This window comes from Solanum verrucosum, unplaced genomic scaffold, assembly GCF_900185275.1.
Source record: "Solanum verrucosum unplaced genomic scaffold, falcon-dt-bn FXZP01000257.1, whole genome shotgun sequence".
In the NCBI taxonomy this organism is placed as follows: Eukaryota; Viridiplantae; Streptophyta; class Magnoliopsida; order Solanales; family Solanaceae; genus Solanum; species Solanum verrucosum.
In genome coordinates, this window is record NW_026020539.1 from 3,036,899 (window position 1) to 3,055,488 (window position 18,590).

General features: G+C 34.4%; 2 protein-coding genes across 2 annotated transcripts; both read right to left on the minus strand.

Moving 5' to 3' along the window:
• Positions 1–433: 433 nt before the first annotated feature.
• Positions 434–5,689, minus strand: LOC125809965 (uncharacterized). The gene is made up of 3 exons (XM_049489495.1): positions 5,452–5,689; positions 5,295–5,372; positions 434–760 (listed from the first exon to the last, which is right to left on the minus strand). The coding sequence occupies exons 1-3, from the start codon at positions 5,673–5,675 to the stop codon at positions 754–756; spliced, it is 309 nt and encodes a 102-aa protein (XP_049345452.1). The 5' UTR covers positions 5,676–5,689; the 3' UTR covers positions 434–753.
• A 1,519-nt stretch (positions 5,690–7,208) lies between these two features.
• Positions 7,209–11,951, minus strand: LOC125809952 (uncharacterized). Its single transcript, XM_049489488.1, has 7 exons — positions 11,689–11,951; positions 9,073–9,183; positions 8,822–8,920; positions 8,615–8,725; positions 8,235–8,538; positions 7,858–7,997; positions 7,209–7,782 (listed from the first exon to the last, which is right to left on the minus strand). The coding sequence occupies exons 1-7, from the start codon at positions 11,824–11,826 to the stop codon at positions 7,246–7,248; spliced, it is 1,440 nt and encodes a 479-aa protein (XP_049345445.1). The 5' UTR covers positions 11,827–11,951; the 3' UTR covers positions 7,209–7,245.
• Positions 11,952–18,590: the final 6,639 nt, after the last annotated feature.

An 18,590-nucleotide genomic window follows, 5' to 3' on the forward strand; every position in this document is an offset into this window, starting at 1 on the left:
TGATGATGAAGCATGCAGAAATCTACATCCAGAACTAAGCAAAATTAAGTGACCAATGATAAGGAGATGGAACAGGAGAAAAAAGGCAGTAGCAATGAAGAGTAGGGCAATGAATTTGCAACAACAAGAAGAAGAGTAATTCGGAGCTACTGGAAGCCAATAAATATTATAGGCATAGAATTGATTAGGGAATTCAGGATAAAAGGCATAAAAGAAAAAGGCATTAGTACCAAAAATGCTTTTGGCTCACTAATTGAAAAGAATAAAAAAGATCATCCTGATGAATCTACTGGGGGGACGACAACGAGAATGATAAATCCATGAAGCCAAGGGACTCCATCACTCTTCTACAAAAGAGTGGATAACATATGCATTTGCTAATTATCACGGAAAAGGAGGTGAGAAAGCAAGCAGTTTTGATAGCACCACTGGAAAAGATAATATTACTTAAATAACACATCACAATGGAAGAATACGGGATGAACATTAGAGGTGTAATCAACAATAGTGGATAGAAAATGGAGAGATTGGAGAGGGTGAGAGACAACTATGGTTTGCACCTGCACAACAGAGCCCAGATTTTAGCAAACCTAAATCAGCATAATTACAAAGAGCCAGGTAGTATGGCACTGGTGGAGACAACACAGAAAGAAGATGAAATTACTCCTGAAGGAGTTAGTAAAGGCAGAATTTCAAACACCCCTTCAAATTGCTGACTCAACCGTTGAAGAAAGATATCCAGCTGAAGATGTGTTACAACCTGGTACATCAATGCATAAAAAGTCAGTAGTAGTAATATACAGTGCAAAATCTGCCCCTATGGAGAAATTACATTCATTAATATGTTACATAGACACCAAGAAGGTAAGGTGGTGGAGAGCAATAATACCAGTGTTGAATTCATAGAAGATAAGGATGAGGTAAACAGTGATCAAAATGTAGTTGACGTATACAAAGAGGCTGGACTTTCTCCTTTAGTTTTATCTAAAAGCAAAAAATGTAAAGCTAAAAAGGAGGTTAATGTTCAACCAACAAGAATACAGACCAATAGGGTGGTAAATTCATCATTCAAATGATAATGAAAGCACTTTTTTGGAACATAAGGTCGGTGAGATCTTAAAATGAATTCTATAGAGTTCAGATGTTACATAGACACCTTAATTTTTTCTCAATTGCTATACTTGAACAATTTCAAGATACTAGGCCTATACAAAAGTTTAAAAGGAGATTGGGGATGTAGTATGTGAATTACAATTTAAATGGGCAGATTTGGGTATTTGTGAAGGACCACATTCAGGTTGGGGTGATCTCAGGTACTGCTCAACAGATCACTCTACAGCTCACCTTGAAGATGGAAAACAAATTAATACGTCTATGGTTTATACCAACTGCTTTGTATAGGAGAGGATATAACTTTGGAATGATTTATATTTCATCAGTACAAATTACTCAAGACCTTGGTTAGTTGGGGGAGATTTCAATGTAATATTGGGAGAAGATGAAAAAATTGGAGGTCTTTCTGTGTACATTAAAGAATATGAGGATCTTGCTTTCTATGTTAATTCTTGTGATATGTTTGATATAAATTTCTCTGGTAGTCCTTTTACTTGGTAGGGAGAGTTGATGAAGCTTGTATTTTCAAAAGGTTCGATAGAGTTATGATTAATCATGAGCTATAGGATCTCTTTGGCACCATGGAAACTTCAGCATTTAGCAAGGACTGAGTTTGACCATTCATCTTTGTTACTAACATGTGGAGGTCTATCTCAGAGTTTTTAAAAAATCATTTAGATTTTTAAAATTTTGGATTAACAAGGCAGATTTTAAAGATGTGGTGAATAGTAGCTGGTGTGGGGACTATTCTGATGATGTGTTCTTACAATGGAAGTTCTAGTTAAAGAAGACAAAGCTAGCTCTGTCGAAATGGAGTAGGGAGCAATTTGGTGACATTTTCAAGCAATTACTAATCAGAGAAGAAATAGTTAGATTGAAGGAAGAACTATTTGAGCACAGCCCTACCACAACTAATAGACTTGTGCTAAACTAAGCTCATGCTGAATATAAACTTTACCTACATTATGAGGAAGAGTTTTAGAGGCAAAAGGCAAGCATTCAGGGGGGATAAGAATATCAAGTTTTTTCATGGCTTGGTAAGAGGTAGGAGGAGGAGATTGAATTTACAAAGAATTATCAAGGCAAATGGACAATGGGCAGAAGAAGAAGATGAAGTGGCAGCTGAAGCTTTAAGATTTTTCCAAAATCAATTTTCTGGATATAACTTAGACAATGATTATTCTTTACTACAAAATATTCAACCACCGGTGACTACAAAGGATAATGGGTTGCTGAATATGACTTCTGAATAAATTGAGACCAAAAAGGTGGTCTTTGAGCTTAATGGGGAGAGTGCTTGTGGCTTGGTGGCTTTACAAGACATTTATTTCAAATATATTGGGATATTATTGGGGATGATATTCTTGGTATTGTTCAAGCTTTCTTTCGAGGGAATACTCTTCCCAAATCTATTACTCACGCTGATTTGGTATTATTACCTAAGAAGGAGACTATCCAGACCTTCTCAGACTTAAGACCAATTAGTCTCGGTAATTTCATAAATAAAGTGATTTCTTGAATCATGCATGATAGATTGGAGGGCTTGCTACCAAGATTAATTACTGTGAATCAATCTGATTTTGTGAAGGGTAGAAGCATCTCTGAAAATTTCTTGATGGCTCAGGAAATTATCTCAGATATAAGGAAGAGGGGAAACCAGCCAATATTGTGATAAACTGGACATGGCAAAGGCTTATGATAGATTGAATTGGAGATCTTTAGTAAAAGTGTTGGAACGGATGGGCTTTAATTCAGAGGTGGTTGACAAAATTTGGAGACTGATTGCCAACAATTGGTACTCTATTAATTAATTGTCAAATACATGGTTTTTTCATTCTACAAGAGGGGTGAAGCACAGGGATCCTCTATCCCCTGATTTATTTATTATTACAACAGAAATGCTCTCAAGAGCATCAAACCAATTATTCTTGAACACTAATTTTTTAGGCTATGAGATGCCAAAGTGGAGTGAGAAGCTAAATCATCTTGCTCATGTAGAAGATACTATCATATTTGTTGTTGTAGAGAGGAGATCTATTGCACTCATAATGAATACTTTGAAGGAGTATGAAAATCAGTCAGGGCAGAAGATTAATACGGATAAGAGTTATTTCTACATGTTTAGAAAAACTAACAATGTTTTTCCAAGGAAAGTGGAGGAAGCTACAGGTTTTGTGAGAGGTAATTTTCCAATAACTTACTTAGGGTGCCCTATCAGCCATGCCAAGATGAAGAAATCACACTTTAATGATCTGATTAAGAAAGTTCAGGATAAATTGAAAGTCTGAAAAGGTAAGCTTCTATCTTTTGGTGGTAAGGGGGTATTGATCAAACATGTCTTACTAAGTATACCTATATACTTGTTGTCTGTTCTTGTGCAACCAATATGTGTCATAAAGGATCTTCAGAGGATATTTGCAAGATTCGTCTAAAACTTCAAAGAAAATGGCAGGGCAAAGCACTAGATAGCATGGGATGACACTTTTCTGCCTAAAGAGGAAGGGGGTCTTAGCTTTAGATCCCTCTCTGATGTGTCCAAAGTTGTATTTGCAAAGATTTGATGGAATTTTAAAACTAAAGGTTCTTTATGGGCTTATTTTATGTGAAACAAGTACTGCAAGAGGTATAGACCTAAAGTGGTGGAATGGAGGGAGGATCTCAAGTGTGGAAGATGATGTTAATGGCTAGAGATAGCTTTGATCAAGAAATATGGTGGAACCTAGATGTGGTCATGCCAGCTTATGGTATGACAATTTGACACAACTAGGAGCCTTACAGTATATCATGTATGTTGATCATGTTATTGATGGAAACTTTGAAGACGTTAATCAGCTCAGATTGGATGGAAGGTGGAATAATAACCTGATGACAGATCTTATTGGTAAAAATATATGTGATCATGTGATTCATGTCATAGGTCCCATTCAGCAGACAGAGGAAAGGGACCAGCAATGATGGATGCGCAGTACTATAGAAATATTTTATGCAAGGAGTGCATGGGAGATTATCGAAAGCATAAAGGACCCTCAGAAGGATATTATGTTTATATGGGAAAAGGGATTACTTTTCAAAATCGCTTTTCTGATGTGGATGATATGGTTTAAAATTATTCTAATTGGAAAAGTCCTAGTTAGAAGCAGGATATAACTGATCACTTGGAATGTTGTTGCTGTGACAACAACATTTCAGAATCTTTTAACCATTTGTTTGTCCTATGCCCTGATGCTAATTATATCCAGAAGTTGTTTGCTGGAGCTATTGGTATGCATGATCCATTTAATCAGATGAAACAGACTATTTATAAGTGGTGGGATGAATATTGTGCAGCTAAGTTTAAGCCTTTGTGTAGGGCAATACCAAGTTTTATCATTTGGCAATTATGGATAAGAAGAAATATGATCTTACACGGGGAAGTATGACTAGTCATGCTATGATGTTGGAGATTAATAGACATATTCATCTAATGAAAAAAACAATATACCCCACGCATAAATGCCTAACAATTGGCCAGTCATTGTACAATTTCTGGAAAGCTACGTACCATTAATTAACACTATAGTGGTAAGGTGGAAGTGTCCTGAAGAAGCTACAAATGCAATTCAGATGGTTCTAGTCTAGTAAATTATGGAATTGAGTCAAATGCATTTTTCATAAGAAATGGTTAAGGAGAATTGGCTTATGCTGAAGCTTGTAAAATTTATTTATGTTCTGCATTATAGAGGCAGAAGTGAAATGTTTTAAAGGGGTCTGTTGTATTGTTTATGTCATTATCTTTTCCCTCTGGTAATGGAAATCGATTCTTTAATCATTAAGAAGATTTTAGATGGAATTTGGAAAGTACCCTGGGATATTTTAGTAGACATTGGAGAGATTAGGGAGGCAATGGTGAACAAGGATGCATACATATAGAGAAGGGAATAAGCTTGCGGACCTTTTAACTAACATAGTTGTTAATTTTGCACGTACAAATTCCATTCATTTTAATCATATTAATGAACTACCAACACAAACAAAAGCGAATCTACAGTTGGATAAGCAAGGAACACCAAATATAAGAATCAAGAAGGGTCAAAACAAGATTTTTAGATCATCAAGATAAAGTTCATGCAATTTACAGAAGGTCCACTCGCAGTTCAGATGTACATGGGTAATGTCAAACTTTTGTAAAGCTTGAGGGTTACCTTGGGCGATGACCATAGGGGAGTGTGCTGATCTTAAACATGACTTGAGGTAGTGGTATCACTTTTACGGAGCTCAACCTGCACAAGTCGTGAAAAAGGTTAGCATAAACTTCAAAATGATTTTTTCATAGAGTAGTTGGTAGGAGAAGGGTCATACCTGGAGGTGTTGTGGTTGAAGACAATCTGGGAGCCGAAGAAGTCTTCAAAGGAGTTGATTTCATAGCATTGGTGAGACATGGTAAATGTTATATGAAATTCACCCAAGCTCTTGGATCTTTGCTTCGTCCCGTTAATCTGGGTATGGTAGACCGGAGCTCTTACAATATTTGGTATGGAGGAAGCAAGGCGTGAGGATCTGGTGCCTCTCCGGTGAACTTTCATTTCTCTGATAGCTGTTAGTTAGGGTTTTGGTCTTTTTATTTTATTTTGTTTTTGTAGTCTTGTTGCGTTTGTTTCCTTTTTTGACTTGGGCTTACCAAGTCTATTATAAAAAATAAAAAAAGATTAAAAAAAAAGATAAATACACTTTTCAAGCAATGAGGCATGTCACTTCACTGCGTCTGCGTTGATGTCCCTCGATCATTATAGAGAGATATATGTTTAAAATGTGTCTTTTGATTCATAGTGATACATTTAAAAGATATTGTTTGTTTGTTTTTTTATTAAACAATATATTATGAAAAAATAAAGAAAAAAATCTAATAATTAAAAAAAAATGAATTTCATCGAACCTAAAATTGATGTCTCCTTAGGATTATTGTTCCTAGTTGAGACAGTGGCAACAAAATTCGACATGGTAATATTATATTTTTAGCACATAGGTTACTAAGGATAGCTAAATTATTATAAACATCTTCCGTTGAGGAGCATTTGCAAAATGTTTGTTTAGTATCTGTCATATCCATCTTTGATTCTTTCTTAACCAAATGATCTGCAACTTTCTTCCCTTCTCTAAAAATGTATCGAATAGTTGGGTTCCCCATCCATAACATTAACAACCTACAGATGTGACTAGATTTTTGTTTTTAGTATAATTTATATCTTCATCAAGAAGATTAATATTATTCTCCTACCACCTAGTGAAAAATAATAAATGTCTAGACACATGTATTTAACATATACTTTCTCGGTTTCAATTTTATTTTATTTTACTTTTTAGTCCATTTATATAAGTTATTTTTTACAACTCTTTGATTTCACTTTATCACATGATATGTTAATACCACAAATAGATACATTTAATATATCTTTAGTTTAACATCACGAGATTTAAAAGTTTTATTTCTTTTCTTAAACTCCGTATTGAATCAAAACCAAACAAATAAATTTACCTAAATAGAATGGAGTAACACCTGAAGAATCATGGATGAGTGAAAATTTTCATTTGAAGTTCTTTTTCTTTTCAGCAATTTAATGTTAAACGGCCTTATAATTCGTCTAAGCTCTAATTCAACTAGAAATATTTTCATTTGTGATACCAAGATAGAAATTTACTTTTGTATAGATCTACCTAAAAAAATTATCGATCAAATTATAAAAAAGATTAGTCAAGATTAACTTATCTTCTAGTTATAAAAAATAAATAATAATTAACCGTTAGAAAAATAGCACCACCTACAAGTTGATTCTCTAATTTTTCTTTACTCCCACCACCTAAATAGCCAAGTTCAAAGAGATAGTTTAGTAGTCAGTGTCTAATTTAGGAGACTGGAGGGGTGGAGATCAAATGAAGGTGAACTGAAATTACATATTCTCATTATACAAATTACAATACAAGTAGTTTTTATCTAGCTTGTTACAGCCTAGCCTATCTATAAACAAACAAGAATGTGAAACAAATAAATTCAATGAACTAATTACGGCAGGCTTCCAATATGTGAATCAGAAAAATTCTTCAAACATCTTTTCGAGACCAAAATCTTTATGCAAATCAAGTCATATCTTGTTCCATTCATTTTGACAGCAATTGCAAACCAACTTTTAAGTCCTCTAATGTGATTGTAAGTAGCTCATCCGAGTCTATACACTCGAAACTGAGTCTCAAATCCAAATTTTCTCTTGCATTAACAAGCATTGGATCCACTAGACCTCCATTCATCTCCTTGCGCTGTTTTTCAGTGGTTTCTTCCGCGATAAGTGCTGCAACAGCATCAATACTACATGAAGGACTCAACTTAAATCCGTATAACAAGCTGCTATCAGCTTGATTGGTCATTTTAAGATGATAAATTTTAGCTAGATCCTTCGAACTAAAGTTTTCAAAATGAAAGAACTTTGTAACTCTTCTGCAAAAGCCTTCATTAGAGGAGATTACACGCTTCATTGGCTCGCTATAGCCTGCAAAAATGACTACAATTTTCCCACTGTCCATGACAGACATTATCTCCTCTAGAGCTTCCAAACCATAATCCTTGTCATCGGACTTCTGCATAGGTATTAATCTATAGGCTTCATCAACAAAAAGAATCCCCCCTTCAGCTTCTTGGATCTGCAGATAAGTTTAGGGACTTGATCACATATGAGCCAAATGCCAAATATATAGTGCAACGTACCAAAAACTTACTTTTCTTCTTGTCTTTGGTCCTGTATGACCAACAAATTCACCAACCAGGTCTGTTCTCTGCACTTCCATCACCTTGTCGGTTGGAAGAATTCCTACCATATGAAGTAACTTCCCAAGAATCCTAGCAACCATAGTTTTCCCTGTAATAGTATTGTCAAAGAAGTCTAAGAAATCGACCCCGTAGCTATTCATCAAACACATAAGCTAAGCAGTAAATACATCTATGTAAAATCTCAAGCCTATACTGCAATGAGAAGAACTAGCAATATAACCAGGGTACCAACATTTTTTACTGACATATTTAACCTCTTCTTTTGTGTTCTTCAATAAGTACGCATCTCTTCTTTGTTGTAAAAAAACAATGACAATAACCTTACCTGTTCCAGGGTTTCCAAGAAAAGCCATATGGGGTGGTCTTCTTGCACCAACTTTAAGACCTAGGGCCTGCCGCCGCTCATCCAAGAGCATCCCCTTTGCCCATTTGCGGAGTTGCTGCTTAAGCTCATGTAAGCCCACTATTTTAGACAATTCATTTTCAAGTTCATCCATTTTTGCTTTTGTCTGGCCACATGCTTCAATAGCTTTACGTTTTCTTTGTTCTTCAAGATGCCGATTGAGAAGTTCTCGCAATTTTTCATTGCCAGGTCCTTGAGAGAGATGATTTATAGGAGTCATGCCCTCCTGCATTTCGTACATTCTACAATATGTAACAATCATAAAAGGAACACAAAGTCAGTGAATAAATAATTTACAATACATTGTCTTCGGCACTACAATTAGCATCCTGCTCTAACAATGTCTTGACCGTACAACAGTCTTCAGCTCGTAGCGAGTGCCAAACAGCAAGATGCAATGGAGTCATCCCATTCTGCAAGAAAGACTCAAGAGAAAAGTAAGAAATCAAACAATTGAAAACGGAAGACATTTTCAAGCTCAATTATAACGGAAGCAGTAGAATACACACATTTGCTTTGGCTTCAACAACGGCACCATAAGCAAGAAGCTTCTTTGCAGCTTCACTACACCCATTCTTGGCTGCCATGTGCAAAGGGGTCTCTCCGTACTGCAATACACAAAATAAGTCTACCTTTTTTTCTGTTATTAAACAGGAAAGAAAGAAGAATTGCACCAGTTAGGAGTCGAACTCAAAAAAGAAGTCCATTTTGTTACAACTGACTAAGTGAAGATTCTTAATTAGTAAGCTGCGGCACATACCATATTCTTGGCTTCCATTTCCACCTTTTCTGGGCCAGACCAACCAAGCAAAAACTTGAGTATTTCAACATTATTGTAACCAGCAGCAACATGAAGTGGTGTCTGCACCATCTGCACCCAGATAAATTGCAAACTATATAAAGAAAATGTTTTTTTTGCAGAAACTTGGGTATCAACTCTGACAAAAGACTGACCAAATAAAGAATACATATAGTTCACCCTTGTAACTGTTTTGAAACATGAGTGCCCTGTTTCATTCTTAAGAAATTTTTATGAAAAGTGAAACTTAAAAGCCCAGCAGATGAAAAGTCTAAGATAACAGTTTATCTTCTTTAAATAGGATTAGATACCACAGATGAAGTCATATTGCGAATATACTAATTCAAATGTATCAGAAGTTCAGAACAACAAGCAATCAGTTTTTTGGTCATGAAGAGAACAAAAGTCATCTATTTTAGAAGCAAAGCACTTCCAAAACGAGAGATATCTCTGCCTCAGAAATCAAAATGTCAAAACGGTACAAAAGATCATATATTGAAGACTAACAGATGGTCCAGATCTGGAAGAGAACTAGGAAGAAGTTATAAGAAGATAGGCAGTAGGTGATTGTACATTGTTAGTGTGATGTTAGGAGTGTACATTGTTAGTTAGAGGATTTGCTAGTCAGTTATAACTGATCCTAGTCTAAGCTATATTAGTTAGTTGATTATATACATAGATGAATGGAAACAATGCAAGTTTTTATCAGAGAAATGAAAATATCTCATTTCCCAATTACTCTCTCTTTCCTCTTTTCGAACTGATCTTCTCCCTCAACATCATTGTTAGTCTCTCCATTTTAATATTCCCAGTCAAGAAAACCTTGGTAGCGTAAACACTAAGGGCTTGTTTGGTTGGGGAATAAGTTATCCCAGAATTGTTATCCCGCCCTCAATGTGGGATAAAAATTAAACTACAATCCTAGAATAAGTTATCACACGACTTTATCCCAACCAAACATGGGATAAAATCGTCCTAAACTTATTCTCGGGATCAGTTATCTCTTATCTCTCATAGCAAATGAGCCCTACGAGTCACTAAGCCACCTAAAGATATCACAAGTACATTAAAATCACATTTTCCATTGTGAAGCAATGTGGCCTGGCTTAACATAATTAATTATGATGTTTACACTTTTTCATTACTAAGAAAGATGTGTGGGCATATTAGGAGAGATAAGATTAGAAACGAAGTAATTCAGAATAAGGTGGGAGTGGCCTTTGTGGGTCAAACTGAGGAAAGCAAGGCTGAGACGGTTTGGGCATATAAGAGAAGGTGCACACATGCACCATTAAGGAGGTATGAGAGATTGGCTATAGCAGGTTTTACGAGAGGTAAAGGTGGGCCAAAGAAAAACTATGGGAGGTGATTAGGCAAGACATGGAAAATCATCAACATACTAAGGGCATGACCAAAGATAGTAAGGTATGGAGGTCGATGATTAGGATAAAGGGGTAGTAGGTAGCTGAGTGTTATTGTACTCTTATGCAGGATAGGGGGGATCAATCCCTTCTTCTCATCTTCTCTTTATTTCAGTAGTATTACTTCATGTTAGCGTAGTACTAATTCTTTAATTCTCACTACTACTTGTTGCTTCATTTGTGTTGTTTATCTTGCTATTTTGTTGTTATTTTCCTTAATTTCTTGTTTAACCTATATTTATTTTGAGTTGAGGGTCTATCGGAGACAACCTCTCCACCCTACAAATGTAGGGGTAAGAGTTGTGTATATCCTACCCTCCCAAGGCTGCATTTGTGGAATTACATCAGGTATGTTGTTGTTTTTGCTTTTTCATTTTCTCATTTTGGTTATAATCACCACGTAATAACTCTATTTCCATTTCAATTTTTAAAAAATAACCCCATTTCCAAGAAGTGCACCAACAGAACCATTCCAACTTAGTGGTTGTAAGATTTTTACAGTATGCATTAGCAATTATAGGACTGCTAATTCATCAGAGTAAGAATATCAATGGTTCATATTAAGGCAAAGCTATTTCTATTTTCAGAAAAGAGGTTCTAGTCTAGAACTCAGTACATTTTATAGTATGCTTAATCAAACAGAACAGGCGATCTTCACAACTTCAATGATAACATTGTAGTTGTGACTAAGTCAATCTGCTATCATTGTAGTTGCTACTAGCTAGTGAAGTGAATTGCCACTTTGATGCTCAATCATTGGTACCACACAGACAATTATTAACTGACAATTTTTTTGAGGAATAATTTCAAAAAACTCTCAAGTTTAAAAAAGCACATATTGTGTTTGATATTGATTTTAGATTTATAGATCAGAATTTCCCCCATTCTTTTTCTGAATCAGCCAACCATATGCTATTTACATATATGATGGGACAATCACAAACTGTCATAAACAACAACCTGGAGAATTCTTGAAACATACTTGCCAAGAAAGTAGAATCTTCGTAAGAAGTCAAACACATAAGATTTTTAGAACCCACATTTTATTATCCCAATGTGGATCTTCAGAACACACATCCTCCCGGTTATGCAAACGAATTGAGAGAGATGAACAATGACATAAAAAAAATGAAAGAAAGAGGTAAGGAGATCGTACAACAGGGTTACGTTCATTGAGAAGAGAAGGGTTGCCAGAAAGCATCTTTTGAAAGGCAAGCAGATCCCCAGATTGAGCGAACCCGTGAATGGTTGTGGGTCTGGAGGACTTTGACCGTTGATCTCGTGACCTCTGCATTTCTGGTTGTAATTTTCCCTCTCTCCGGCAAAAAAGGAATACAAGTAAAGAAGAAGAAGAAGAAGAGACAGAGAGAGGGGAAATTTAATAGGCGGAAATGGCCGTCGGTGGCTTTGGGTTTCAGGGGATCTTTTTCTTTTTTTTTTTGTTTCTTTTTCTACAAATAAGCTACGATCATGTGGGTATAATGGCGCATAAAATGGTATTTAGAGCTTCGCGCGTTGTTTCCAAATCTAGGCTGGCTGCCTGATGTCTTTCCAGCTTGTATCCATTCATACTGCACGAAATTTTTTATTGTGGTTGAGGAACAACCAACAATTCCTTTTGACAAATGTTTTTGTGGCCCTTTTCTTGTTATCACACTCTCTCTCTCTTTCACTTTCATTTTCTCAAAATTTAGACTTTTCTTTATCTGTATTTTTTTTCCTTTGCAAAATCGTTTTTCTATTTTATCTTTGCACCCTTTTTTAATCAATGTTTCTATAGTTTTTTTAAGTCCTATCTCTTAGTGCAAAAAAATATATTCATACTACTATTATTTTATGCTTTTACAAATTTATTTGGTTGACTCTTTTTTTCTATTAATTCTTGTAACATACAAGAGAAAAAATAAATCTATAAAAGTTTCGTTTCACATTTTAAAATGCTCAACATAAAGAAAATTAAAAAAGAAAATCTTGAACAAGAAACACAAAAAATTAATATTAGCAATAATTATTGAATACATGCCACGGAAGTAGAGCATTTAACAAATATGAAAAAGAAAAGATAATTGAGTGCTTGATATCATTAATACATTATTATTAATATAAAGCATTCAAATACATTAAGTGGTTATAGAATAAACAAAAAAAAAAAACATATTTGATAATTAAGAATTGGGTGGTTAAAATTGAAAATCTCAAAAAATAAATTAATGACTAACATTTAAATAATTAAAATTAAATTGTGGATTTAAATGTAATAAATAATACCGATTGAATTTTAGTATATCAATTGGTTGATTATATGAATTTTTACTTTTTTGTGATAGTTTAATTTATTTATTTTAGTTTCACTATCTTGAATCTCTTCGAATTTATTTTTTAAAAAATTAATTTAATTTCATTTGGCATATTACTTTAATTTTCCATCAAATAAATGAAATATATATATATATATATCCGTGGGTGAATTCCAAAGTTTCTTTCTATTAAAATAAAATTACACAACAAAAAAAGAAAATGCAAGTAAGAAAGAAAAAAGTAAAAGAAAAGATTAATATTGAAAGAGAAAAAGTAAGGAAATGAAACAAGTACAATATGGGCCCCGATAATATACAAATGGCAGCGCAAAAATGCCTCACACAACTGACAGTACGTGCGCCTCACACATAATAAAAATTTTCCATACTGTACCATATCCAAAATGCAAAATTGATTAAGGGCCCATTTGGCCATGCGATATGGAATCATTAGATGAAATTGAAGTTTTGTTTGGACAGGCGATATGAAATTTGTGTTGTATATTTTTTCATAAACATAAAAATCTCATAAGTTGTAAAACTATTAAAATAACCTCAATTGTTTATTCAATCTTATCAAATAAACAAAAAATTATAAAATCACATAATAAATTATTACAAAGCTATTTGTTCTCCACTTAAATAATAGTTTCATCTAACTTTAATTTAATAAAAAAAATTGAACATAAATTTAGTGTACTAGTCTTTAATATAATCCTCCCACATAGTACAGACAATTTCCTCACGTTGAACTTGCATTTCTCGATCATGTGACCGAGAAGACGAACCAACATTGTTACTTTGAGTCATTTGTTGGTCAATAATAAATTTTGTGTCGGTGAGAAAAATAAATTTTAAAAAGTAATGATGTGATTATAAATTTTATTTACATATGAAATAAATGGTTAGTAGATATAAATGTGGGTTGTTTTAACAAAATATAAACTCGTGGATCAATTTTTTATTAAAACATCTCAAATCATGATATGAAATTTCCATATAATTCCATATCATGATTTTTGGAGAATATGGAATCACATCTCATGATATGGAATCATGAGATGGAATCAACGTAAAATCGTATGTCCAAACACTGATTTCATCTCACGATACCATATCGCATGGCCAAACGCCTACTAAATAAAGGAAAATGACCAAATATACCATGTACTATGAGAATAGTTTAAATATAGGGAAAATGGTTAAAATTATCCTTCAACTTTAATTTAATGGCTAATATTATTCTCCGTTATATTATCCGGTCATTTATAACCCTGTTGTCTACAAACTTATCACATATCGGACAACCCCAAATCAAATAAAATTACCCATTTTTCCTAAAAAGTAACCCAACACCCAATCTAACTCATGTCTAACCCATTTAACTAACTTAACCCAAACAAATTAACTCCAAAGCTTCTTCCTTCTATTTTCCAATTTTGCCACCAATAGTGAATGGAGCTCAACTACTTTTTGAGTCTAGTGAATGAAGAAGGAAGTGTTTCTCTGTTACTTGTGTTGAAATGGAGGATATTGCTTGGCCGTTTTTCAGTTCATCGCTTCTAATTTCCGCATTCACCACTATTTTTCAGTTCTTCTTCATGTGGCTTAACCGAACTCAAACTTGGACTCAAAATATTGAAAGTCAGACATGCATCTGTTTCGAATGGTACTATTTTGATATGTATTTGTTGTTGATATTTGTCCAATTTGTGGTTATCCGTTGATTTGGAGAGCAACAATTTGAAAGAGAAGGCAGTCCGTCATCAAGCTCAAATTCAAAAAATAAAATTATTGCAAATGAGCTTCCTTTCGAGTAAATATTATATCAAATAGTTGAAAACTACTTGGACAATTTATATCTGAAATTTTGGATAGTTTGGCGAAGGATGCCATATTTTCTTTGGGTGAATTTGAGGAAGAGGAAGAAGAAGAGGAAGAAGAAAAATATTGAATTTCATAGAAAGAGGAGAAGGAGAAGAAGAAGTAGAGCATTTCATAAATAAACATTCAAGATTAAACAAAAAGCATAACGTACAGTTATATATAAAGGTGGGGGAAGAAATTGGTTTCAGAAACAAGAAAATAGTTAAAAATTGGGTGGGGTTAAGAGAGGGAATTTAATAAATTGATAATTTTTAGGAAAATCGGGTAATTTGGATCAATTTGAGGGAAATCATCCAATTAGGGGGGGGGGGGGGGGGGATATATTCAATAAACTTGTAGACGACGGGGTTATAAAGGGTGGATAGTATGATGGAGGGTAAAACTAGCTATTAAAATAAAGTTGAGGGGTATTTTGACCCTTTTTTCCTCAAATATATCCCTCGTTATACTTTCGGTCCAAATATACTCCATTTGTTATACATTCATTACAAATATACCCCTCTTGTTATACTTTCAATCCAAATATACTTCGATTATTAAACTTTTGATCCAAATATATGTCTCTCATTATACTTTAGTACAAATTTGCCCTTTATTTTGACGGAATGACACATGACATGTCCAGAATCAAATAACTCAACTTTAATTTTAAATACCCAATTCATTTTGCAAATTCAATCCATACCCAACCCGACCGAAACCCTTTTACTTCATTTTTTTGCTCTTCTTCTTTTCTATTTTGTCCAACCTCTATAGAGAAAATCTTCTTTATTTCTCCTATCTACAAGGTTTTGTGACTGAATATTGGAAGACAAAAATGTTACAATAAAAGTGTCTAAGAAATTTATTTTATTATTTTTCAAAAGAAAATTCATTACTGTCACTAACCAAATTATTGGATCACGCGAATTCCTATTTTATTTTAACTAGATAAACAAATCCTTACCACCATTTATGTTTAATAGGAACCTTGAAAAGAAATACGTCTAAGCAAACAAAGTAAAACAAAAGTAAGAAAATTCATTCATTTTCAAAAAATCATTTAACAATTTGCAAGGACCTTGTCTAGATAGGTACATGATCTTTTACCGAGTACAAATAGAAAATATATATTTTTAAAAAAATCATAAAATACTGACACAACTTCCACTTGAGGACGGAGTAAGTAGAAGTTGTTGATGAGTGACCACTGTCCCCCGCTTTAAACACTCTAAAACAGACCTACTTTAAAAGTAGTACCAGCACACCGCACAAACTGGTAGACATCATAGGACGGCCTGATTTAGATCCATGTAACACATCACAAAATCAATAGAAACAACATATTATAGAACAACTTGTAACACTCCATAACTAGAAAGAACTAGAAAGAAGTCAAAAAGTGGAAATAGTCATTTTTGGAAAGAATATAAAAATTTGGAAAATTTGTTAAGTATGTTAAGTTGGATTTTTGGTCAACTTCAAACGACCATACCTTCAAGCTCAGGATGAAGTAGGTGTATTTCCAGATATCGTAGGAAATATCTTGGAATAATCTTTCCAACGCCGCCGAGTTTACGCAATTTCGAGTTCGTATGACTGAGATATGCTCATTTGAAGTTGGGATGTTCAATTAAGGAAAGTCTAATCCGGATTTTAGAAGGGCATTATGGTCCTTTCCTTACCCAATTATTTTATTACGTCTTTGGGTAATTAATTGGGGTCTAAACTGATCTTATTCAGTTTACGCTTTTTGGAAAAAGAGCTAGGGTTTTGAGAAAAGAGAAAAGAAGAGGAGAAGGAGCAAGAATCCTCAAGATCTTCAAGAAACGCTTGTGGATTTCGTCAAAGGGTGATCCCTACGAGGTATGTGATATCACATAGCGTTGGCTAGTTTACCCACGCGCCAAACATGTTTAATTCAGCGTATTTTTGTCCTAAAAATATTGATAATTTGATGTTCTTGAGTTGTATTCTTGAATAAGTTTCGTTCTTGAATTTAGGATGAGAGTGAGGAGTTCTTGAGAGTTTAATGTTGATTATTAGAGTTGCTTTGAGTTAGATTCTTGTGTATATGCTTTGGGTACCTGAATCTAAAGAGATATTGAGGAAAGGAATAGAAATTAATCGAATTAAGGTCAGAAAACGAGTTGAAAAATTCGTCAGATCGCACCTGGAGAGGGTCTGGCGCGGCACGCCCCATCTGCGCCAGAGGGGCTGGGGCGGCGCTCCTGCAGTGCGCCAGAAATGAGCCCCAGTAAGTTAGGGCTGGCGCGGCGCGCCAAGGACTAGCCCAGATCGTGGTTTTCCACCCGTTTTTCGTCGTTTAGCCCATTTAAGTCCTCCTAAAGTGTACTAACACTTCCTATTGATTCTAACTACTCGAAATGACTTCTAAACACCTAGAAATCATCTAGAAACATGAATCATAAGCTTGAATCCATAAATTCAAATTCAAGGAAAGTTAAGAGCCAAGTCTAGGGAGTTCTTAGAGTCCTTTCAAGAAGTCTTTTGCAAATGCTTTTAACTTTGTTTTAAGACTTAAAGTTCAAGTTGAGTAAAAGAGTAAGGAGTAAAGATTGAAGTTCATTTCTTCAAAAGTATATGGGGACTATGTATTCCCAAAGAGTTTAAAATATTTTCACATTTAAACAAGAAAGGAAACCTTGATTTCCAAAGAGCCTTGAGCTAGTTTTCAAAAAACAGTAATCGCTTTCTAAATTAAGCAAGAGAGGAAACTTTGATTTCCAAGATTGCCTTTGAGCTAAGATTTTAAGCAATTATCTCAAATCACTTAAAGAAGTATGTTTTTAAACATAAGAGCTAGTATCATATTTTGGGAGTAGTATTGAGCACCGATATGGGGAGAGTTCAGACAACTCACAACCCCCATAAACCATGTTGCCATCATGGGTAGAAAAGGGTCATACTTTTTAGATGATTCCTTTAGTGCTTTTTAGCATAGACTAGTAGATCCACTTAGTAGTTCAGGTTCTATACCCTCGGTAAGGTATATGACTGTAACATCTCGCAAATTGAAAGAACTAGAAAGACCAAGAATCAGAAAGAGTGATCATTGGAAATAATAAAAAATCTGAAAAATGGGTTAAGTTAAGTTTGAGTTTTTGTTCAACTTCAAACGACCATAAATTTTAGCTCAGGATGATTTAGGTGTGTTTCCAGATATCGTAGGAACAATCTTGGAACAGTCTTTCCAATGCCACCGAGTTTGCGCGGTTCCGAGTTTGTATGAGTGAGATATGACCATTGGAAGTTGGGTTGTTCAAATAAGGAAATGTCCAATCCGGATTTTAAAGGGGCATTATGGTCTTTTCCTTACCCAATTATTTTATTTCGTTTTTGGATAATTATTTGGGGTCTAAATTGATCTTAGTCAGTTTACGCTTTTGGAAAAAGAGTTAGGACGGCCCTGGCAGCGTGAGGCAAAATGTTGTATCATCATGATAGCTCTTAAGTGATGGTTGTCGGTTAGAGAAATTCCCACAATAGTATTTTGTATTTTTATATACATCAGAAATATTTTGTATTTTCATACACAAACAGAGTTCATATTGTATCTTTGCATACATACAGAATTATTATTGTATTTCTAAATATACAGAGTTGACATCATATTTTAAATAGTTTTCCTTTATATTGCACTTGTTTTTAAACTGCTTTATATTGAAATGAGTTCAGTTATGTGTTGAGTTGAGCCAGGTAAGTTCTTCAGTTCCTTTCAAGCTTATGTCTTGTTTTAGAATTCCCTTCACATACTCGTACATTCAATGTACTGATGCCATTTGGTGATCATGTTATTATGATGCAGACACAGGTAACCAAGATCACCATCTAGTGCATCGTTGATCTAGTTAAGCACTCGGATGAGTCAGTT

Excerpts from the sequence above, each read along its gene's own strand:
- LOC125809965 (XM_049489495.1), bottom strand. The coding sequence starts at position 5,675 with ATGAAAGTTCACCGGAGAGGCACCAGATCCTCACGCCTTGCTTCCTCC. Across the intron at positions 5,373-5,451 it reads TTCAACCACAACACCTCCAG|GTTGAGCTCCGTAAAAGTGA; the intron begins GTATGACCCTTC and ends CGACTTGTGCAG.
- LOC125809952 (XM_049489488.1), bottom strand. The coding sequence starts at position 11,826 with ATGCAGAGGTCACGAGATCAACGGTCAAAGTCCTCCAGACCCACAACC. Across the intron at positions 8,539-8,614 it reads ATTGTAGTGCCGAAGACAAT|GAGGGCATGACTCCTATAAA; the intron begins GTATTGTAAATT and ends TACGAAATGCAG. Across the intron at positions 7,783-7,857 it reads GACCAAAGACAAGAAGAAAA|ATCCAAGAAGCTGAAGGGGG; the intron begins GTAAGTTTTTGG and ends ACTTATCTGCAG.